General features: G+C 43.8%; 1 protein-coding gene across 5 annotated transcripts in view; it reads right to left on the minus strand.

Annotated features, from left to right (window-relative positions):
* The window catches only part of LOC119972434 (copine-3-like), a 108,678-nt gene that overhangs the window by 35,109 nt on the left and 48,420 nt on the right, over window positions 1-25,149 (minus strand). For 4 of the 5 annotated variants that reach the window (XM_038809120.1, XM_038809119.1, XM_038809117.1 and 1 more), the window contains exons 3-10: window positions 22,510-22,689; window positions 13,240-13,314; window positions 11,973-12,044; window positions 11,032-11,115; window positions 9,866-9,955; window positions 6,972-7,067; window positions 4,403-4,489; window positions 975-1,034 (exon numbers count right to left, since the gene is read on the minus strand). In XM_038809120.1, the coding sequence (XP_038665048.1) occupies window positions 975-1,034; window positions 4,403-4,489; window positions 6,972-7,067; window positions 9,866-9,955; window positions 11,032-11,115; window positions 11,973-12,044; window positions 13,240-13,314; window positions 22,510-22,689 (744 nt within the window). Of the gene's footprint in view, window positions 1-974; window positions 1,035-4,402; window positions 4,490-6,971; window positions 7,068-9,865; window positions 9,956-11,031; window positions 11,116-11,972; window positions 12,045-13,239; window positions 13,319-22,509; window positions 22,690-25,149 lie in introns of all 5 variants that reach the window. The other variant, XM_038809122.1, reaches the window with a different exon arrangement.

Here is a 25,149-nt window from a genome sequence, read left to right on the forward strand (position 1 = left end):
GTTCTGCATAAACTTACATTGCAGCAAAGCTTGGACCTGCAGGTGGAACAGGTGCAAGGATCCTCTTCAGAGGTCAATGAGAAGGAATAGGAAGTGGCCGTATATGATGCACTCAATGCTACCAGAATGCTCTCACAGTTGCGAGGTTCACTCAAGTTCCATCAGTCCAGTGATCTGGCCACTTGAAAAGGCAACTCTCTTCTCTCTGTTCCCTCCAAAGCACATACAGGGAGCTGTCACTAAAACAAGGCACAGCCTTTGGACATCTGAATTTCATTCTGCCAATTGCTTTTGTTGTGCTCCTAACTCCCAAATTACATGTTTGGTGTGTCCTTTTAAAAACTGGGGCAGAAAATACCTCAAGCAGGTCGACATCTCGCTTACTTGTATGAATTGGTTAGGAAACCCAGAAATAACATTTCTGTTATTAACCACTTCCAGTGGTTAATGTTAAAGGGCCAGGGATGGATGGTTTGGCCAGGGTTTAATGTGAGAGGGTCATGGAGGTGTTGAATGTATCTGTGACTGTGTGCCTCTTCCAAATTCCTGATATATGCATTGATACAGCTAGAAGGACTTGTTTACATTTGATTTCTGTGTTCACAGATATTGTGTTCACTATATTGCAGCAAAGGAAAGAGGCGTTGATGTTATAAGAATGCTTTGGGTTCCCCGATACTCTTTGGATGTCACAAGGGGTTCCGCAGCTCAAAAGGTTTGGGTAACCATGACCTAGACAATTAGTTTCTCTTTCCAAAAATTTTGCCTGACCTGCTGAGTGTTTTAACAATCTTCTATTTAATTTTCAAATATTAAATTGAGCTGATCTTTGCATTCATTAAATGACTTGGTTGAGATCTTGAAGGGTGTATGTTATCCAACAACTTCAATTTATAGAAGTTGCCGTGGAGAATACATCAAGTTCCACTGATACTAAAGTAATTCATTTAAAATTTTAAATAAAACTTGCTTACAGTAAAGTTCATCTGACAGCCACCCATAATGTAGTCCAGGAAAGAATATTCTTTCACAATCTGTTGATGAAACATTTAATTGGATTAACATGTGGCAAAAAATAACAATGCACATTGTCAAATTTGCTATGGATTTTATTCAACAATCACTGGATTGATTAATTCCATTTTAATGATCTCCCATGGTGATCTGTATGGGAATTTGGAGAAGACAGTCACCTGCTCATCTGTCTTTATATTAATATTTCTCTGACTATTCTTTTATCCTGGTCTCTTGTTTCTCTCAAGGTCTTTTATTTAGTTTCTGGAACGGTTGTGGGTGGTATGAAATTGATGGTGAAAGAAGTCACAATAGCTGCAGGCTACACTTGGGATGGAGTTGAAAGCAATATATATGGCACTGAAGTGATCTTCCTCCTCATGTTCCCTCCCTCATTAATGCCAATCAACCTCATTCTCTCCCTCTCATGGATCCTTCACCGTCTCCCATATCCTTTCCTTTCTACAGCCATCACCCCCATTACTACCCCTACCTCTTATTCGCCAAAAGGACCCACTCAATTCCTCTGCTCCCCTCATTCTAGCTCCATTGTTACTCATGTCACTCAACCTCCATCCACTCACCCTCCATAGTTGAGTGATGAGAAGCTAAAGACCTGCTCATCTTCAGTCTGTTCTGCTTCACTCTTCCCTTCCTATCCAACACAAGGCTATCAAAATTAATTTTAATTGTTTCATGCACAGAGAATTCCCAACTTCCCTAGCTCATAAATGACCTGATGTTAGCACTGGTAAGCCAAGTTAGTTGAGATGAACAATTTCCAGAAAGGTAGGATTGGCAAGTGATCCAAATCCCTGAAGGACAGGTAACTTTCATTGTAGTTTGCATATCCTTGGTTCACAGAAGCAGCTCCACATGGAAAAGAGCAGCTGCCTTCAAACAGAAAGAATATTCATCATGCAGGTCTCCAAAGAGGCTTTAGGCATTTAAGAAAAAACGTCTAAACCTACCAGCATTAGATGGTGAGTCGATGTGCCCCTTTCGGAAAGGTAAGGGGTTCCCTTGGGATTGTTAAGAGTAGACACAAACATGCATGGAAGATGGATAAGCTCAATGGAACTATTAAGCTATCGAGTCATTTAAATCATCAGTTCCTTACATTTTTTACAATAAAAACAGACAGTTGTGACTCTCCTTGCAGTTTCATTAGCTATCTTTTGACATAGCCAATGGGGGGGGGAGGAAGAGTCTGTGAATACAAATTCTCATTTAGACCGCTGATCATTCTACCTTAGGCGATGTCACAATTAACTACAGTCCTTTATTTAGCATGCGTCCAGTGCACTTCAGTATGGATTTTCTAGGCCGGAACACACCAAGGGTCAATCTGAAGGATTCTTAGCAGATATTTTACCTCCAGATCATTGGATTGATGCCAAGACATTTTGGTCAGTTTTCTGCTTCTCTCCTCAAACTCTAAATTCTCCTTATGTTTTCGCATTAGTAATTACGAATAATTAAAAACATAGTTACCAAAGTTCAGCACTCAAATAGTGAAAATGTTCAAATTATGCAAATATGACTTGGCAAAGACAATACAGTTTTTTTTAATAAGTTACGTAAATTCCATGGACAGCACGGTAGCACAAGTGGCTAGCACTGTGGCTTCACAGCGCCAGGGTCCCAGGTTCGATTCCCTGCTGGGTCACTGTCTGTGCGGAGTCTGCACGTTCTCCCCATGTCTGTGTTTGTTTCCTCCAGGTGCCCCGGTTTCCTCCCACAGTCCAAAGACGTGCAGGTTAGGTGGATTGGCCATGCTAAATTGCCCTTAGTGTCCAAAAGGTTAGGAGGGGTTATTGGGATACAGGGATAGGGTGGAAGTGAGGGCTTAAGTGGGTCGGTGCAGACTCGATGGGTCAAATGGCCTCCTTCTGCACTGTTTTTTCAAATAAATTTAGAGTACCCAATTCATTTTCTCCAATTATGGGGCAATTTAGCATAGCCAATCCACCTACGCCGCACATCTTTTTTAGGCTGTGGGGGCGAAACCCACACAAACACGGGGAGAATGTGCAAACTCCACACGGACAGTGACCCAGAGCCGGGATCGAACCTGGGACCTCGGCGCCGTGAGGCAGCAATGCTATCCACTGTGTAGTTCTATGTTCTATTTAGTTGTATTATGTAAAATATTTAATATAGGAGTGAGGGAAAATGGCTTTGCTGCCCAGTGCAACTATTTCAAGTATGGACTGCAGAAAGCAAGTCGCATTAAGGAAAATAATTTGCATTGCTAATTTGATTTTGCAGTCGGATTTGCCTCTGAACTAAACTGTCGGCTGATATTTTGGAAGGAGCTGACTTTCAAATGCAATACACCAAGGTCAATTTTAGATGTACTTTCTTTGAAGAATGATGAATTCTATTGATGTCATAGCCCACATTGATCCCTCAGCTCACACCTCCAAATTAAGATAAATAATTGATTATTAATCTCAATGTGTTAGCTTGCTGTGCACAAATTGACTGTATCAGTTGCCTACAAAGCTGTGTAGTTATTCATTTATCGTGTAGTATTTGGGAACTTACCAAGGAAGTGAGAAGTGCCATATAAATGCCAATTTATTTTCTACACTTAATCTTAACACTGGAAAATAAAGGAAAATAATTGCATGTCCAGGTTTAGTGCCTGGGTAGCTAAACTAATCCATGGGCAGCAGAGTGGTACAGTGGTTAGCAGTGCTGCCGCTCAGCGGCAGGAACCCAGGCTCAATTCCAGCTGTCTCTGTGGACTTCTCATTTTCTCTCTGTGTCTGCGTGCGTTTCCTCCGGGTTCTCAGACAGTCCAAAGATGGGCAGGTTAGGTGGATTGGCCATGCTAAATTGTCCCTTAGTGTCCAATATAACACAGTGGTTAGCACTGTTGCTTCACAGCGCCAGGGTCCCGGGTTCGATTCCCGGCTTGGGTCACTGCCTGTGTGGAGTCTGCACGTTCTCCCTGTGTCTGCATGGGTTTCCTCCGGATGCTCCGATTTCTTCCCACAAGTCCCGAAAGACGTGCTGTTAGGTGAATTGGACATTCTGAATTCTCCCTCAAGTGTACCCGAACAGGCGCCAGAGTGTGGCGACTAGGGGCTTTTCACTAACTTCATTGCAGTGTTAATGTAAGCCTACTTGTTACAATAAAGGTTATTATTATAAATGGTTAGGTGCAGTTGCGGGACTACAGGGGTTAGGGTGAGGGCCTGGATCCTAGGTGAGGTGCCCTTTCAGAGGTTTGGTGAAGACACAATGGGCCGAATAGATTCCTTCTGCACTGCAGAGATTCTATGATTAGCTCAAAATCACACAAGGGGTATATTCCCATGATACTGTGCTAGCTTAATTTAGAAACATTTTATTAAACGAAAGAAAAACCCAAACATACCTGACATGATTTAACAATCACAGTTCCTGAATTTTTGTAATTCTTTTTCTTCTGTTTTTTCTTGGGATTAATACATTCAAACTCAGTCTGTGAGAGAAGCATGAATATCAGAATCGGACTGCAGTATCTCCTCAAGATAGTAATGTGACACTACTGAACCTAACAGCAGAGGAAAATTTCCTTTTGACATCAAAATACTCAAACAACTGATGTTTCGTCTCAAAATAAAAGAAATATAAATATTCATGGTCACTGTACTATGCGGTAAAACATGTTTTGCCTCGTATCCATTTTATGCCCAAGAAAGCATTCAATTTCAGCAGTGGGTGAACCGCACCCAATTTGCACAGGTTTTAGTCCCACTGCTACATGCCCCTTGAATATATTAACAAGGGATCTATTGTCCATTTCCCTTTACAAAATTAATTAGCAATCGGCAGGGCAAGTCAGTCAGGCTTCATTCGCAGTTCGTCAACTAAAAGCAGCTTAGGAAAGTAAAACACTTTTTTCAAAGTCAGGAGAAGGAAAAGTGATTTTCGACTCCACATGTGTCACAATTGCCCGTTCCTCCCAACGGAGCTCGCTCTAACCTCTCCCATGCACTCACCCAAGGGTCAATGCTGGCACGAATATATTTTCTTATTCAGCAAGCTGTGGAGGCACATCCCGTGTTGTTGGCTCACCAAATGTGTGAATAAAGCAAGAGGACTGGTTCCTATCATTCCTCAGCTCTAAACAAATTTCAACTCTTAATTTTTTGCAAGTGAATTTAATTGCACAATGTATGGGCAATGATACCGCCAGACAGGGACACAAGTGAAGCAATTTAATCACACCAGAATCAAATGCAAGTATCAAGAGAAGTGAACTCTCCCAATGTGTCATGGTGGCCCTGAACAGCTTTAATTGGCCGGAGTCAGATTTTCACCCTCACTGAGGAGGAAGCCCTGCCTCAAAGAGCTGTTGGCCAATCTGATTGGCTGGCATCATTGTAGTCACAGCAGTACCAGGACCCGCCAGCGGTGGCCACGGAAGGGACTACGAGCAGATTTCAGATTCTAAGTTCCAGAGTCCAGGACTCGGTGTGGGGAGTGTCACGGTTTGGAGTGGAGATCATGCCGAGGGAGTGGTGTGATGGGTCATGGTGGAGAGGCCTTGGGGAAGGGAGCAACTTGTGGCGGAGGGAAGGGGAGAGTGCGCCCGATGTGGAAAGGGGTTCCGGAGACCAAAGGAGGGTGACCAGCTGGACTACCATCCCCATCCACCCATTGAACCCCTCCTGCCAGTCTCAAAGTTGAAGGCAGGTGGAATCCCTGCCAGAACTGGGATAATTGCTTTCTTTGTCAAAGCAACAATGTGGAAGGATGGCAGTCAGAGGAAGTATCAGTTATATTAGAAAAAGACCTGCTGATAGCAGATGATGCAAGGTGGGAGGAAGCTCAAGTGGAGCATAATCATCATCATAGATCTGTTGGGTTGTCTGGCTTCTATTCAATTACAGCATACAAAATTTATCATCATAGACAAGACTCGATTATAGCCAAATATAATTTGCAAGCATACACCCAAAAATAAAACTGCAGATTTCAGCATCACGTACTGGCGCTGGAGAGTGTGCAGAGGAGATTCACTAGGTTAATCCCAGAGCTGAAGGGGTTGGATTACGAGGAGAGGTTGAGTAGACTGGGACTGTACTCATTGGAATTTAGAAGGATGAGGGAGGACCTTATAGAAACATATAAAATTATGAAGGGAATAGAGAGGATAGATGCGAGCAAGTTGTTTCCACTGGCGGGTGAAAGCAGAACTAGGGGACATAGCCTCAAAATAAGGGGAAGTAGATTTAGGACTGAGTTTAGGAGCAACTTCTTGAAAATGAAAATCGCTTATTGGCATGGCTAGGCTTCAATGAAGTTACTGTGAAAAGCCCCTAGTCGCCACATTCCGGCGCCTGTTCGGGGAGGCTGGTACGGGAATTGAACCGTGCTGCTGGCATGCCTTGGTCTGCTTTAAAAGCCAGCGATTTAGCCCAGTGTGCTAAACCAGTCCCTTCACCCAAAGGGTGAATTCCTTGCCCAATGACGCAGTTGAGGTTCCTTCATTAAATGTTTTTCAGATAAAGACAAATAGTTTTTTGAAGAATGAAGGGATTAAGGGTTATGGTGTTCGGGCCCGAAAGTGGAGCTGAATCCCCCAAGAGATCAGCCATGATCTCACTGAATGGCGGAGCAGGCTCAAGGGTCCAGATGGCCTACTCCTGCTCCTAGTTCTTATGTTCTTACGTTTTTATCATCCCATTATTGAACAGTGACGGGGCAGCACAGTGGCGCAGTGGTTAGTACTGCTGCCCCATGACACCCAGGTCCCAGGTTCGATCCTGGCTCTGGAGTTAGCACATTCTTCTCGTGCTTGCATGGGTTTCACCCCCACAACCCAAAGATGTGCAGGGTAGGTGGATTGGCCATGCTAAAGTGCCCCTTAATTGGAAAAAATTAATTGCGTACTCTAAATTTTTTTTTAAATTATTGAACAGTGACCAATTGAAACCAAAATTAAAGAGAAATCTTACTGCGTTCTGTGATGCTTCTTGAAGTTTGGCAACGTTGGTCTCAAATGTGCCTATTAAGTCATGTGACCCATCATTATCATAGTCATAGCATTCCACCTGACAAAAGAAGTTAAGATGTTTGTTAGTAAAAGGAGCAAACATTCCTTCCTCATCCCAACCCTCAGGAATTATACCATTTTCATGTAAATTGCAACCTTAAATGACTTTTGAGTCAAAGTGCAAGCCACAAATCTCTGCATCTCACCAGACTAAGCTGCATAGAGCACGACAAATTTATGCATTTGCCATAAGATGCATCAATAACAATTCATGTAACTGAGTAACAAAAGATTGTCACTCAAAGTGTAAAAAACATTTTTGGTTTTATGTGATGATGAGTCAACAGGTTTAAGCTATGATGCCATTCCAATTGTTATAAAAGTTTAAGAATTGCACTATAATTTACTCCATGTATGTAGCGATCAGATAGTGCTTGTAAAAGATCCCCAAGGCAATACCTTCTGAACCCATGGCCATTAATATCTAGAGGAACAAGGGTAGCAGACACATGGGGCGGGATTCTCCCAGCCCTGGGCCGGGCCGAAGAATCCCCGCGAATGGTCCATGCCGCCCCGACGCCAGCACGCGATTCAATTGGCACCGGTGTGTTTGGCCTGGCGGCGGTCGTGGGCCGCTCTATGCGGCTGGCCCGCTGATTCTCCGGCACGGATGGGCTGAGCAGCCGTAAGAAAAGAGCCGAGTCCCGCCGGTGCCATTCTAACCTGCTCTGGACCGGCGGGACCTCTGTGTGCAAAGGGTCGGGTGGCAGCCTGTGGGGGGGGGGGGGGGGGGGGGGGGGGGGGGCCTCCGTTGTGGCCTGGCCCGCGATCGGTCCCACCGATCGGCGGGCTGGCCTCTGTGGCTGGGGGCCTCCTTTCCTACGCGTCGGCCCCTGTAGCGTCGGGGCCGGCGCATTGAAGGGGGCCACTGCGCACGTGGTACCGGCACCACCGCACATGTCCTCGTTGGCGCCGGTGCAATTGCGTTTGCGTGGATCCCACAGCGCACAGTTCGCGCCGGGATCAGCAGCTGGAGCGGTGCGAACCGCAGAAACCAAGGGAAGAGAGTGCTATCGGCAGTCCCCAGAGAGAATAAAATGTGTGAAAGGCCAAACAACAGAGAAGCTAAAATCGGGGGGTAAGCTGTGACAGATGTAGATGTGGGGGAGGGGGGACATGGGTAGGAGAGAGGGGAAGGGGAAAGCAAAGGGGAGAAAAGGTAAAGAAAGGGGGGAATATATATATGTAAGAAAGACAAGAAAGAAATAAAAGGTAAAAGACAGTTAAAATGAAATGGAATGAAAACAAAGGGGTCGAGGTGGGGCAGAGCAAATCAACTGAAGTTGTTGAACTTGATGTTGAGACCAGAAGGCTGTAGCGTGCCTAACCGGAAGATGAGATGCTGTTCCTCCAGTTTGCGTTGAGCTTCACTGGAACAGTGCAGCAGGCCAAGAACAGACATGTGGGCATGGGAACAGGGTCTTGTGTTAAAATGACAAGCAACGGGAAGGTCAGGGTCCTGAATGTGCACACACCGTTGCTTGCCATTTTACTACAAGACCCTGCAATGTTGCATTTTACATGGTGTGAAAGGATGCCGCAACTGTCCCCTCCCTGGGCTGCGTTTCCGATGTTGAACTTTGGGAACATTCTAATAAATTAACATATCATTATCTGGCTCAAATGGTGGAATCATTCTCCACCTCAACACCCCCATGTCACAAAATCTATCCACGGCAGTAAGATGTCAGAACAGTGTGAAGCATGACTGGTCTCCGAAGGAGTGTACCTGGCCAGCTGTACTTCCCGAGGATCTCAGGTGAGTGCAGCGCTAGGAGGAGAGAAAGGATTCCCTGGCATCACCACTGGTATAATCCTGGCACTGCCTGGGTAGAGCTGCACCTGGATAACTGGTTTGCTCACTGTGCGCGAGACTGGCCTTTAACAATGGTTTCCAGATCATCAAGTGTCTAAGTTGATGGTGGGGTGGGCAATTCAGAAGTCACCCCGCCAGTGATACGTCGTGGGACTTGGGACTTTAAACTTCTGTTTTCAAAGTTCTGCATGCACTACAAGGAGAAAGTGGGCATTGCCGTCTGCAGCATCAACACCACTTTTCCCGCCTGACATTGGCCTTTATCGATATTGGGGAAATTCCTGGCCTTAATCTTCTGTGGCAAATTTAATGGTCATTTACAGTGCAAATGCAGCCACTTCTAAAAATCAATGGTCATCTGGGTTTTGGTTGCTGTTTTTGCAAAGCTAATAGCAGACTGTGCACATTGACTAGTAATTTGTGGTCATTCACATTTCATGGGTATTACTTCTTCACTCTTAAATTGCTGGCTAATTTGCAATGCTGTAGGAACAGTGTGCATTATTCAGACCTAAGTTCCCCACCCCACCCGTCATCAAAATTTGGCCCTTTGTCAAGCACAGTTAAATGTACATTTTTAGAAAGGTCAACATTTAGAAATCTCAAACCGTTTCTCGAATACAGGTTTCCAGGGTTAAAACAGTAAATTTCTTTTTTAAAAATCTATAATTTCAATACCGGTAACAGCACTGTCCCACCCACGCAATCACAGGATTCACAAACTCTATTCATGTGAGGGAATGTGGGACCTGGAATTACACACACAGTTAAGCAATAACACATCAACCAATACCAAGCTAGAAAAACAGGTGCCTTTTTCTCAAAGGGATCAAATTTCATGCCAAGCTGTAAGAAGGAAAACCCTGCTCTATAGCAACACAATCATGTCAGCGTAAATATTTTCTCATGCCTCCAATTAATGAGAACTGATCTTTTGAATATGTATATGTAATGTTATTTATTGAAGCGAAACTGAATACCTTGACAGGTTTCTGCAAGTCACCATTACAGAGAGAATGCAAAGAGGTTTTAAATGCTTTCCAACTGGGATTCAAATTGTTTTTTATGACCTGAAAAGAAATGGAGAAGAAATTGAAAGAACAAAGTAAAATCTTAAACATTATTCCACAGTGATTGTGTATACAATAATCACTACTGGAGTATCCCCTTGGCCTCCCCCTATTCCCCTTTACACGTTGGTGACATTATCTGAAGCCAGGAAGTCAGCATCCATCTTTATGTCAACACCACCTGCTGCAACTCTCTAATACCTCTCAAGCTTTTCATTCCCCCATGGTGCCAAACTGCTTGCCTAACACCTATACCAGAACTTTCCAACCATTCACACCGGTGGGATCTGCTGGTCCCTCCGATGGCGCACCCCCAAGGTGGGTTTCACGGTGGCGAGGGGTGCATTCAACAGGAAACTCCTGTTGACAACAGCGGGACCAGAAGGTCCACCGCTGCCCAATGGTGGGCTGCCTTCACAAAACACACGGCGGGTTCCACAAACATCCTGCCCCAAGTCTTGGATAAATCAGCTATACAAGTTGCTGGGTTGCATAGACTGACGACAAGGGACTAATAAACAGAGGGTTTATTTAACAATTCTAGTAGCTCTTACATGCTGTGTGTCTGTACGGGTTGGGGAAGAATACCCATGCTACGAACATCTTACTTTCTGTGCCCACGTCATCTCTAGGCACATGTGACTACCCAGTTTACAGCTTTCCCATTTAAGTTGGGACCACCAGTTCTACAGGCATGTGACAATATAGGACAGCAGTGACAGTTACAAGCTATTTACAATGTTCAGAGCACAAACTTGGGCAACAGAACATGAATCATTGAATTCCTACAGTGCAGAAGGAGATCATTCCGCCCATCAAGTTTGCACTGACCCTCTGAAAGAGCACCACACACCGGCCCACTCCCCCACCTTCTCCTCATGGCTCCATAACCCCACCTAACCTGCATATCTTTGGGCTGTGGGAGGAAACTGCAGCGCCCGGAGGAAATACACGTATTAAAAGTACCACTATTTTGAAAGCCTTAAATACACTATTAGAACCTCCACGTAAGAAAGACTAAAGTAAAATATCAGCGTGTTAATATTTGATGTTATCTGTGAGGAGAGATATCTTACCTCTGTCCTGTGTGTCACTTGCCAGTTTCCATCCTCAGTCTGTTTGTGGAACTCTAAATAAGGATCTGATTTTCCAAAGAGATCCTAGCCATCACCAGCAGGAGTAATAAAGAGTGGAACAATTATAGTTTAGATATAAATACCATACAATTGTAAACCAACAACTTTCGCAGAGGTAAACCAACAACTTTATTTATTAATGATGCCTTACACTGAAAAGAAAGAAGCTCCAAAGACCAGGGCCTCATAATTGTGGGAAGTGGGACTTTAGTATAGCAGTTATCTTTCCTATCTAAATAACCCAGATGCTCATAATCCAGAGAGTGGAAATTTAAATCGCACAAGTTTGAGAATTTTAATTCTTTGTTTATTACTATATCAAGAGTTAAAAAGCTGATATCAGTAATAGACACTCACAGCTGTAGGTTTGACATTAAAAAAAGCATTTGATGTTCTTGAGGGAAGGATCCCACCACCCTTACCTAGTTTGATTTATAATGTGACTCCAGTCTCACACCAATGTGGTTGAATCCTAACTGTTCATGTGAAGTGGACTAGCAACCAGTCAACTTTATTAAATTGTAGCAACTTGACTGCACACTGCAAGAAGGCCCACCATTACCTCCTCAGGGCAAACAGATGTGCTGTGGTGGAACAGATCATAGAATCCCTACCGTGCAGAAGGAGGCCATTCAGCCCATCACGTCTGCACTGAGCCTCTGAAAGAGCACCACCCTACACAGGCCCAATCCTCCGCCCTATCTCCGCAATCCCACCTCGCAGAAATTTAGTATAGCCAATCCATCTATTGCAAACTTCACACAGTCCCGCTAGGTTGGAATCGAATCCAGGTCTCTGGTTCTGTGAGGCAGCAGTGCTAACCACTGTGTCCCTGAGGAGTATATAAAAAATAATAATTTTTGGACAAAGTTTAACAATACCTTCTTATCCAGATTCCGTGCTTGAACTTGTAAGTTTATTATTCTGTTATCTTTCACTTCTTCTGCCAAAATCTAAAAGCCAAGGAGATTTTTTTTTAAGTCACATGATCCTATAAAGTACCGTTCCATGGTCTGGGTTTGGAAACTTGCCTATATTGTTGCAAGGATGCAAACATTGTGTAAAATTAGCTGAGGTGCAATAATTCTGCCTCTGAGAATTGAAAAACTAAGGTAATTTTGAGTCATCTATTTACTTCCTTCTTACTAGGTTTATTGATAACAATTTTACAATTAAATACCATTTGATTCATATGGTCATATTTGTTGCTAATTCAAGTAAGAATAAGTTGCCACACTGCCAGCTGAATAATATCTATAGGCTGCTCATCTTAAAAACTACAAAAAAAGCAGAATTTAACCTATGATTTGCAGTAGATTGGGCAAGTACAATTTCTGCCACCATATCATAGAATCTGGAAATGAAACGAAATGAAAAGAAAATCGCTTATTGTCACAAGTAGGCTTCAAATGAAGTTACTGTGAAAAGTCCCTAGTCGCCACATTCCGGCGCCTGTTCAGGGAGGCTGGTACGGGAAGTGAACCGTGCTGCTGGCCTGCCTGGGTCTGCTTTAAAAGCCAGCTATTTAGCCCAGTGTGCTAAACCAGCCCCTAATGCTAATTAGTTCAGTTGGCTTGATGGCTAGAGTGCGTGAGGCAGAAAACACCAATACCATGGAGTTAGATCCCGATTCCAGCGGATGCAGACTCAATGCTGGCCTCCTCACTCAACGCGCAATTTTTTTAAAAATCATGCCACTTAGCCGTGCATTTGACAAATAGTTGCCAAGGATCTGGTCTTAGGCAGAGAACTGAAGAAGATCTTAGAACATTATGTTGGAAATAAAATCACCCTCAGGTGGTTTACATTTTACTAAGATTCTAATTTTCAAGATTACATCAAGGATTTTATACCCCAATAGACAAACAATAGAGCTTTTGCCCCAAGCGATGTACAGTATACTCTTGTGCTTATATACTCATGGAACCAATTTAAATGCCTAAATGAACCTTTAGGCAAACACACCTACTGAAAATATTGTTTGAGCTATTAAAATTACTTTAATCTTGCAAATAGCTTCACAAATCAAAAATTGCCTGAAACATTACCACAATAACTTGTTGAACTTTAACATTTCAATGTTCAATGTTTAGCATTTCAATCTACATCCCACGTGAGCATAGTGTCTAAAGCAATTTAGGTCTTTACCGAGATCATTCCTTTCCCTGCAAGCTTTCCATTTTTCAGCACGAGTGGTCTCATCAGTTTCTTGCTCGAGACGATCTGTAAAAACAATTGGACCACAATCAGCTTGATGATATGCTGTGAATGCTCCTGATATAACGATTTCTAAACTGACCAGGAAAATTTCACAACAGCAAGCAAAAAAGCTGAAAATGAAATGATATTGCCTGGTCCAGCATGGTACCAAAGGAAAGGCCGACAGTGCAACAAACCAATACTGTATTGCCCATCAGTTCTCACCAATGATTTTCACTTCATAAATGTACGCAGCTATTCCACAAGGAAAGATCAAGAACTTCTCTTTAGGAAGTGGTTAAATAAAATATGTGGATCAGCAAACAAGACACAGTGAATCACTCATGCACACTATCCTGCTGAGTACCTCAAATATAGCAGTCGCAGTGAAGAAAGCTGGCATGCTAATTCATCACACCTACACTAAAAGTTTCTGTCAATGTGCCTAAATGTAACATAAACTGTGATTGGCATCCTTCCATCTGTGAGAGATGATAGGAGTACAGCTCCAGAGATTTGGCGAGATCTGCTGCACCGAACAAACCGATTCAGGAAAGGCCACACATGTGTTCCTTTTTGGTGGCATGGGATAATCTCTGCCGATACTTCAATTGCAAGGCTGGAGTCTGCTTTGGAGCATCTTAAAACATGTGTCACCATGGCGGTGAATTCCTGCATACAAATAATGTAACAATTTGCATCAATTGTCGACCGAGTTTCACCACTCATCGCAATCCATGTTGAGGGCTTTTGACAGCGTCTTTTAATCAAAGCTTTGGGTGCCCTGCTGCTCTCTTGGCACAGGCCGCTTTCCTATATAGTATATCTCAGATCTATGGCCGTCTTCCATCCTGCGTATATTTCCCAAGCCAGCAAAGCATTTTTTTTGCTTCATTGGCATTATGCTTGCTCTAGTAAGGATTGCTTCACTGTTGACTTTGCCTTTCCATGTGATGCCAAGATTGTGTCGTAGTAATCAAAGATGGAGGTTATTGAGCCATTTTCGTGTTGGTAGGTGTAAAGTTGTCCGGGTTTTCTTTGCCATAATGCAATGTGCTGAGGATACATGCCTTGTAGATTAGTTTCTTGGTCCTGTGCGTTAGTGTGTGGTGCACATAAACAAGATCGAAATGATTAACCAGAGATGTGAACTTTGGAAAAATGAACTGACTAACTAAAAATTAGAAGGGTTTTTAGAAACTAATTTGCACTAGGCATATAAATATCAACTGCACGGAGGTTTATAGTAATAATCAATAGTCTAGGTCTGATGGCATTCAAGTTTGAAATTATGAGCATGTTATTGGATGCAGGAACCAAGCAATGCTTCATTTTCACATGATGTGGAGATGCCGGCGTTGGACTGGGGTGAGCACAGTAAGAAGTCTTACAACACCAGGTTAAAGTCCAACAGGTTTGTTTCAAACACGAGCTTTCGGAGCACGGCTCCTTCTTCAGGTGAATGGCCATTCACCTGAAGAAGGAGCCGTGCTCCGAAAGCTCGTGTTTGAAACAAACCTGTTGGACTTTAACCTGGTGTTGTAAGACTTCTTACTGTGCTCATTTTCACATTGCAGTGGTTACAGATTAGCTTTATTAGATCTATGGATTTATCCTTTTTTGTCAATGTGAAACCTGAAGACGGGAAATAATCCATATCCTTTATCATCTATAATTGAAACTCATGGAAGATGGCAATAAACCTATTGGGTGAAGGGATGGCATTGTTTTAAAAAGATAATGAACACATAGGCCACCTTCATTTTTGTGTTAACTGATCTAAGGTCAGAATTCGCCAAACCATATTTTCACTACTTTTATAATTTGTTCCCTTATTTTAATTCAGAATACTGCTAGATTTTAGAACCAATGTCTGCATATGTTTTAAGGAACATTTGAAAGGAGAAATTTTAAAATCTGTTCAGTGTTATTTGCCTGTGCGATCCGTTGTAATATGCCTTAAAGTGACGGCATGCTGCAAGGCGCTATCAAGGTTGAACTTGATCATCAGCCATGGTCATTTTTAAAAATATATAAATTTAGAGTACCCAATTCATTTTCTTCCAATTAAGTGGCAATTTAGTGTGGCCAATCCACCTACCCTGCACAGCTTTGGGTTGTGGGGATGAAACCCACGCAAACACAGGGAGAATGTGTAAACTCCCCGCGGACAGTGACCCAGAGCCGGGATCGAACCTGGAACCTCGGCGGCAGCAGTGCTACCCACTGCGTCGTGCTGTCCCTTCAGCCATGATCATGATGAATGGCAGAGCAGGCTCAAAGGGCAGAATGGCCCCTTCCATGGGACAGGCTCGAAAGGCTGTATGGCCTCCTCCTGATTCTATTTTTTATTTTTCGATCACATTTTGAACCACTGCTGCACACCATTTTGTGTGTGTTCTCACGAGGTATTCCGAACTCCAAAATGATCAACAAACGTAATTTTCTGGAGCTAAACAATGCCCAGATGATACGAGTTAATCAAGAAAAACTGGCCTTTAGGACCTACCCAATCTACATTATTAATTTACTCACTGACATAACCAATAATTAAGAAGCAGAACCTGAACTTAAAAATAGCCAACCGGGAGTCTTGAATTCTCACAAACTGTTAACAGTCAAATTAATAATCAAACAGTACATAAAAAGTGACAGTGTTAAGTAGCATATAGAATGAACAGACATTTATAGTCCTACATGTAATGGAAGGAAACCACATTAAAACACAACTAATATAGGATTTCAAAATGTATATTTACATTTTCTTCAGCTATTTATTTTTATCTGTCTCAGCTCATCGATTGTGGAAACCCTCATTCCGTGCTGCATTTTATCTCCAGCCTTGACTATTCTAATGCTCTCCTGGCCAACCTGCCACCTTGCACCCAGAGTAAAGAACTCATTCAAAACTTATTTTAAATCATATCAAGTCCCATTCATCCATCACCCTTGTGCTCGGTTCCCACTCTGGCAGCGCCTGAATTTCAAAATTCCCATTCTTGTTTTCAAGTCACTCCGAGGCCTCGTCTCTCCCTATCTCTAACTTGCTCCAGCCCTACAATCATCGGAAATCTCTGCTATCGTCCAATTTTGGCTTCTGGCATTTCATTGCTCCATTTTCGATACCGTACCTTCAGCTATCAGAGCTCTAAACTCTGGAATTGCCTCTCTTAAGTTCCCTCCCTCTATCTCGCTCTCTTCCTTTAAGACAGTTCCTTAAACCTAACTCTTTGACAAAGGAACAGGCCCTTCAGCCCTCCATGGCTGCACCGACAATGCTGCCCGTCTTATCTAAAACCTTCTACATTTCCAAGGTCTGTATCCCTCTATTCCCATTTTATTCATGTATTTGTCAAGACGCCCCTTAAATATCACTATCGTACCACCTCCTCCAGCAACAAGTTCCAGGGGCCAATACCCTCGTGTACAAAACTTGCCCCTTGCATCTTAAACCTATGTCCCCTTGTAATTGACTCTTTCACCCTGGGAAAAAGCTTCTGACTATCTATTCTGTTCGTGCCCCTCATAATGTTGTAGACTTCAATCAGGTCACTCCTCAACCTTCATTGTTCCAGCGAGAACAAACCGTGTTTATCTAACCTCTCCTCATAGCTAATGCTCTCCATACCAGGCAACATCTGGTAAATCTCTTCTGTATCCTCTCCAAAGCCTTCACATCCTTCTGATAGTATGGCAACCAGAATTGAACACTATATTCCCAAGTATGGCCTAACTAGGGTTCTCTACAGCTGCAGCACGACTTGCCAAATGTTATACTCTTGCCCCAGCCGATGAAGACAAGCATGCCGTATGCTTTCTTGGCTACCTTCTGCAACTGCTTTGCCATTTTAAGTGACATGTGGACCAGATCCCTCTGCCTGTCAATAATTTTAAGCGTTCTGCCATTTACTGTTTATTTCCCACCTGTATTTTTTTAAAAATGCATTCTATTACAAATATGTCTGAAAACAGGTTACAGCAAATAAACATCCCGGAAAACATACTTCCCAACTATCAACTATACAGTCTGGACAGATTTTTCCCCTTTTCCACCCCCCACCCCCACGACGAACAGCCCCTCAAACACGGTCACAAACTTCACCCACCTTTCCTCAAACTCCCATGAAGAGCCCCTTAACTCATACTTTAACTTCTCTAATCGCAGGAAGTCCTACAGGTCCCCCAACCAAGCCGCTACCCCCGTTGGTGATGCCGACAGCCACTCCAGCAAAATTCGCCGCCATGCAATCAGAGAGGCGAAGGCCAAGACATCGGCCTTCCTCCTCTCCATGAGCTCCAGCTTCTCTGAAACCCCAAATGCCGCCATCAAAGAGTCCGGGTCCACCTCCTCCTCCACTATCCTGGCTAAGACTGCGAATACTCCAGTCATCTTCCCAATATTTTGCAACCCCGAAACATGTGCGTATGATTCGCTGGCCCCGCCCACACCTCTTACATCCACCTGCTACACCCTGAAAGAACCCATTCATTCTCACCCGAGTCATATGCACCCTGTACACCACCTTAAACTATGTCAGGCTCATCCTTGCATTAAGAGGCAGTCCTGTTTACTCTACGAAGTGGCTCACTCCATTCTCCCCAATTGATCTCCCCTCCCAACTCCGCTTCCCATTTATCCTTGATCTTCTCCATCCGCTGGCCTATTTCCCACCTGTATTAGACCTTCCAAAATGCATTACCTCACATTTGTCCAGATTAAACTCCATCTTCAATTTCTCCACCCAAGACTCCAACCAATCTACATCCTCTGACCGTCCTTATGGCTATCCACAACCTTTGTGTCATCCACAAACTTCAGACCAGTTACATTTTCCTCCAAATCACTTATATATACTACAAACAGTAAAGGTCCCAGAACTGATCCTGTGGAACATCACCATTCCTCCATTCAGAAAGCACCCTTCCACTGCTACCCTCTGTCTTCCAAGACCGAGCCAGTCCTGTATCCATCTGGCCAGCTCACCTCTGATTCCGTATGACTTCACCTTCTGTACCAGTCTGCCATGGGAAACCTTTCAAAGGCCTTTCTGAAGTCCAAGTAGACAACATCCACTGATCTACCTTCATCATCCATTTTGTAAACTTTCGCAAAAAACTCGATCAAGTTAGTATAACACGACCTCCCCTTCACAAAATCATGCTGCATCTCGCTAATACATCCATTTGTTTCCAAATGGGCGTAAATCCTGTCTCGAAGAATCCTCTCCAATTATCATTACTCGTAGGATTATAATTCACACTCCGACTACACTTTTCATGTCCAGGCAAGAAACTACAGGGTTGAAACCCATGCTCTCCTTTAAGCTGCACGCGATCCTATTGGATGAGAAGTCATGTGGTCTCCGAGAATTGCTGCAACATCCTTCCCCCCTCAGGTCCCCTAATGCCTAGAGATGCCAATATCAATATCCCAGTCTAACCAGGGACTTCCTTCTGTATTGAGAGAGTGAAAGTATCACAGGTTGGGGGTCTCCTTGGAGGTTGTCTCACTCGGGCAAGCCAATCCGGCCATCTACATGTTTGCTGACGACACAACCGTAGTGGGTCAGATCTCGAACAACGGTGAGTCAGAATACAGGAGTGAGATAGAGAACGTGGTGGAGTGGTGTAATGACAACAATCTGTCGCTGAACGTCAGCAAAACTAAAGAGCTGGTCATTGACTTCAGGAAGCAAAGTATTGTACACAACCCTGTCTGCATCAATGGGGCCGAGGTGGAGATGAGATGGGTGACAGCTTCAAATTCCTGGTTATGCAGATCACCAACAATCTGTCCTGGTTCACCAACGTTGGCGTTACAACCAAGAAAAATGAAATGAAATGAAAGCACATACTTCCTCAGGAAACTAAGGAAATTCGGCATGACCACATTGACTCTTCCCAACTTTTACAGATGCATCATAGAAAGCATCCTATCTGGCTGCATCACAGCCTGGTATGGTAACTGCTAGGCCCAAGACCATAAGAAACTAGAGAGTCGTGAACACCACCCAGTCCATCACACAAACCTGCTTCCCATCCATTGACTCCATCTACACCTCCCCCTGCCTGGGGAAAGCAGGCTGCATAATCAAAGACCCCTCCCACCCGGCTTACTCACTCTTCCAACTTCTTCCATCAGGCAGGAGATACAAAAGTCTGAAAACACACACTTCTTTTCCGCTGTTACCAGACTCCTAAATGACCCTCTTATGGACTGGTCTGATCTCTTCACACATATTCTCTACTGACTAGTGGTACACTTCTGTATGTTTCAACTAATGCCTCTGTCTAAGTATTTACATTGTGTATTTTATGTTTGCCCTATGTATTTTCTTTTCATGTGTGGAATGATCTGTCTGAGCTGTACGCAGAACAATATTTTTCACTGTACCTCTATACACGTGACAATAAACAAATCCAATCCAATCCAATCCATTAGCTTCTACTAGTTCCAGTACATCTTCCGCTGATGTTTCTTCAGCTCCACATCAACAGGCTCTGGGTTCATGGTGACCTGTTCGGTTCTCTCAACATTTTGATCAGTACTACTGATGGGCATGTGTTGGGTTGGTGGCCCTACTGGCTCTGGCGGAGGCTCTTTTTTCCCCTCAAATAGATCCAAATGTTACCGTAGGATATATTCCTGGCTTCTTGCCACATATGATACTGGCCTAGTCTTTGCAACAACGATTTCCGAGGCCCAGTTAGGACTTCTTCCAAAAGTTCCTTATGAAAACTGGCTTGCTCACCTCAAAAAGATCTGCCTTTGACAAGTCAGGATTTCTTTTCTGAATATCTTGCCTGGACTCTACCCTTGTCGCCAAATTTGGAAATATTAAGCTCATTCTGGGACACAGGCACATCCTATTAGCAGTTCTGTTGGGGCAATACCAGGTGTCGCTGTGGCTATTAAAAACCGTGCAACCTTGATCTCTATGGATGCTGGCAACTGCTTTATAATTCCAGGCTTGGAACGTTTGTACAGCTTGCTCCTCCAACCTGTTTGATGACGGGTGGTATGGTGCTGTTTTTACTGCTTAATGCCATTGAAAGCCACGCATTTCTCGAACTCTATGGATGCAGAAACACTGATGTGACTTTCTGACCATTGGGTAGGAGGTAGTTGACTTCATCTGACATACATCTGTCCATTTGCAGTGTGCATCCACTAATAAAAGAAACATTAAGCCCTTGAAAGGGCCTTTAAGTCAATTTGTACTATTACCCAAGGCCTACCAAACCATTCCCATAGGCATAGAAGAAGGGCAGCAACAGTTAGGTTCCACTGTTCCTGACATTGGTCACATAGTTATGTCCGTTATTTCAGCGTCAATGCTGGGCCACCACATGTAGCTTCTTGTCAATATTTTCATTTTTGATATTCCCAGGTGGGCACTACGTAATTCTTCCGACAATAATCATCTCCCGGGATTGGGAACAACCACCCGTGATCCCCAAAGGATTACACCTTCTTCATTGCTTAACTCATCTTTTGCGAACCAAATGAGGTTTCTTGGCCTCTAAAACCTCAAACATTGAAACCCCCGCTTAACATCATACTCGTGGCATTTGATAGTATAGGGTCCCTTTGCGCCCAAGTTCTGATTTGTTTTGCGGATACTGGCAGTGTCTCTCAGAAGTTTAAAGCCATTACAATTTGTTCTGGCACTGGTGGGGGTAATACATTACGGGTAATGAGAGACAACTGAAAGCATCAGCGTTAGTGATCCGGACTCTGGGATCGATGCTCTAAGGTGTATTCATATGTCGAGAGTGTTGATGCCCAAAGTCGAATCCAGGCAGTGGTGATATCTTCTTTAAGTAACCCAAATAACAGTTTATGGTCAGTCACTACTGTGAAACGCAAATTTGAGGGGCCGAAAGGCCTACTTCTATTTCGTATGTTCATATGTTCGTACATTACTCATGCCAACAAAACATTAGCTTGGACCTCTGGGTTACTCGACCAATGATATTACAGTTCATTACAGACCAGATCAACAATGATCCAGAGTGCAACTATTTCCGAAATACACCTTGGGCGGAATTCTCCCCCCCCCCATGCCGGATGGGAGAATCGCCGTGGCACCGCGTGAGTCCTGCCACCCGCACGCCATTCTCCCACACCCCCCCCCCCCCCCCCCGCCAAACCAGCGCGCCGAGAATCACGGCTGGCCGCTCACAGAATCGCCTCTCGCCGTTTGCAAAAGGCGAGCGCCGATTCTCCGGCCCGAATGGGCCGAGCAGCCGCCCCAGCACGACAGATTCCCGCCGCCGCAGTCCGCTGCCAGTGGGAACTGCACGGGAACGCTGGGGGAGGCAACCTGTGGGGGGGGGTTCCTGCACCTGGGAGGGCCTCCGATGGGTCTGGCCCGCGATCGGGGCCCACCGATCGGCAGGCCAACCTCTCTAAAGGAGGACCTCCTTTCCTCCGCCACCCCGCAAGATCCATCCGCCATCTTCTTGCGGGGCGGCCTCAGGGAGGACGGCAACCGCGCATGCGCGGGTGACTTCATTTACGCGACGCCGGCTGCATCATTTACGTGTCGCCAAGGCCCAGCACGCGTAAAATACGCAACGCCGCTCATAGCCCCCCGGGGGCGGCAGAATAGGGGGCTGGGAGCGGGCGTCGGGACTTTGTCTCCATTTCGGAGAATCGCGCCTCTTTTTGTTTTTTAAACGGGGTAATTTCTCACACAGAAATCTATCAATTAGACGCCTACACAAAAAAAGAGGCTACATGTAGTTAGCAATTGAAACTGTAATCCTAAATGGAATGAATTATATTATTTTCATCCCAGTTAAGGCTACAAGATGATGACGCTGAACCCATGCACTGCATATTCAAATAGGATTTGAGAATTAAGTTATTGTACGATTTATGATAATCACTTCAATAATCAGGAAGTGTTTGGAAGTGTACAATTAAGAAAGTACAACTTTGTGCGGTTGCTTATCAAAGCTCAAGAAATAAACAGAGGTAAATGATGTTCTATAAATATGGCATTTTCACCTTAGTCACAGTAGTTTAACTTGGGTCAAAAATGGGTTAAAAAAATCTGGTTGTAGCAAGGATATATCAAGTTTGATCTTCTAAAAAATGTTCTGAATTCCAGCGAGAGTCAATTTTTTTCTTGATAAGTATATGACCCAGATTTGTAACAATGCTCCCAGGGTATTTGGGACATGGAATTATATCAAAAACATTGTACTTACCTGTCCCAGGGTGCATTCAAAATATCCCAAGAAGTCATCATCCTTCAAGTCAATGGTTTTGTTGTCAATATCATAAATTCCAAATTTCAATTTTTGAACCTGCTCAAAGTAGTAATCCACCAGGAACTTCTTTGAGAATTTTGGAGAGAGGCAGTTTTCAACTCTTTCTGTGCGCCCAATCTAAAAAACAAAAATACCCCAGGTTACTAAGCAATCAAAAAGTTTAACATGAATTCATCTAGATACTAGTTATATATTGGACACTATAGATCTAAAGCCAATTTACACAAAATATTTAACAAAATGGTTGCTGCTAAAGTAAACAGACCATGCCTCACTGGAAAAAACAAGACTTAACAATACGCTCATTTTTAGTGCAAAAATCAGAAAGCACGTTTTGAGATACAGAGATACACTGTGAGTTAAGAATCACCATAACCTGCTAGTTAATGTAAGTGATTCCACTATTTGCCTCAAACAAATAGCATCTTGCCCCTAAGGAATTTGCTGGATTTTTCCTTAAATTGCTAAAAGAAATTGCAAATGTAATGCCAATCAGTACGCTGGGGCCGAAAGGGAACATGTTAAACGGTCATTCTCATTCCTGAACGTAGTTGCTTTTGAAGATTTCAAAACGTCCAAATTTTAAACTTAATTTTTTTCTTACTTTGCTCCCAAACTACCTGCAGCGCAATTTGGTGGGATGTGGGCGTAGAGAATCTAGTGAGAGGCAAAAAGTCAAAAACCTGACAGTGTAAAATCACGTTGCAATTCTCCCAACGGCAGGTCGGTCTTCCTGCTGGCAGGTGGCACAAATGCAATTTGCATCTCATGAATGCTCATTAAAACAGTTGCCCACCAGCATTAGATCAGGCCTTCCAATTTTGTGTGATGCCAATGGGACATCACGTCAGACTCAAACCCAAGTGTGGCAGTCTTCAGATTGCGAGAGACTGTACGGTGAGTGCAAAACCTTCTGCCATTTTGTTGTGCTGTTCACCACTCTGCCAGGGCAGACTAGTTCCCATCTCCATGCCGAGCTGGTCTTCGTGGACAGCACTGTGCTACTGTGCCCATGGACCTCCTTTGTCACCATCTCAGATCAGTACTGCATCTGGGTTTGGGGAGTACAGGGGCCTCCTTGCCCCCCAGTGCCACACGCCAGTGTCTATCTGGTAGGACTGTGCTGTGGGTCACATACAACCACCGCAACAAAGATCCGGAGTCCAGCCAGAGATAGGCTAAGAGGGGAGGGCAGGGGCTGGCGGTGTGTGGCCTGATGAAGAAAAGGTGGAAAGGGGGCTGTGCAAGGAGTGAGGGAGAAAAAGGCAGGGTCTCACAAAGGCATGCAGAGGGGCAAGGAGGGAGCGAGAGGCGGTGGCATAGTGGTATTGTCACTGGACTAATAATCCAGAGATCCAGGGTAATGCTCTGGGGACCTGGGTTCGAATCCCACTCGGGCAGATAGTAGAATATGAATTCAATAAAAATCTAGAATTAAAAGTCTAATGATGACCATAAAACCCTTGTTGATTGTAAAAACCTATCTGGTTCACTAATGTCCTTTAGGGAAGGAAATCTGTCATCCTTACCTGGTCTGGTGTACATGTGACTCCAGACCCACGAAAAATGTGATTTCACAAAGGTTCATCAGCAATCGAAACGTTAGCTCTTTGCTTTCCCTATAGATGCTGCCAGACCTGCTGAGATTTTCCAGTATATTCTCTTTTGGTTTCAGATTCTAGCATCCGCTGTAATTCGCTTTTATAAAACTGTGGTCGACTCATAAATGCCCTCAGGGATGGGCAATAAATGCTGGCCCAGCCAGCGATGCCCACATCCCATGAATGAATAAAGAAAAACAAAAAGGAGGCGGTGACAAACCAGGGAAGGCAAAGGGGATGACCGAGTGGAGGGAAACTGGACCTCCAACAAGGCTGCATGAAAAGCTCAAAACCAGGGTTCAAAGGGATATCACACCATTTACGATTCCAGATGTGGTAGGTAGAGGTTCAAGTGGGAAGGTGGCTGAATCAAGTACAGATTCTTCTTGAGGTTACTAGCCTTATACCTCTGGGTTGCTAACATCTTGCACGGTCTGGTGAAGACAGGTGAGATAGCGAGAATGATATGAGTGTGCTGGACTAGTTTTTAAATATGGTGTCGGGACCTTCAAACCCTTCAGTTAGTGATTGGTGGATAAATCAGCTACCAGTCCACCAGTTGACTTGGAGGAGAAGCCCTTGTGCATAACTAATGAGACTCCAAACGCAGAATCTGGCAAGGTATTCTGCTATGTCTGGATGGTGGCCCACAGATAACTTCAATTTTGGTATTCCATAGTCACTTTCAAATGCCAATTATCTGGAATTTGTAAATACTGTTGAAGTAAAAATTTTATCCAATCAATTATTGCAAAGACTAAAGTCGTTGCTTTCAGATCTTGAGGGAGACCATTAACTGTTTAAAAAATAACTTCAAATGCCCAGTTATTACCTGAAAGAATTAATGTTTTAAACAAACACTTTAACAGTACAATAATTAAACAAAGAAAGTACGAACTTAAAATTATATTTCATAAACCCTAATTCTTTAAATGAAAAAAACCTTACACCACCCGTTCTGTTTTTCATTCTAATC

Source organism: Scyliorhinus canicula, chromosome 10 (assembly GCF_902713615.1).
Source record: "Scyliorhinus canicula chromosome 10, sScyCan1.1, whole genome shotgun sequence".
NCBI lineage: Eukaryota > Metazoa > Chordata > Chondrichthyes > Carcharhiniformes > Scyliorhinidae > Scyliorhinus > Scyliorhinus canicula.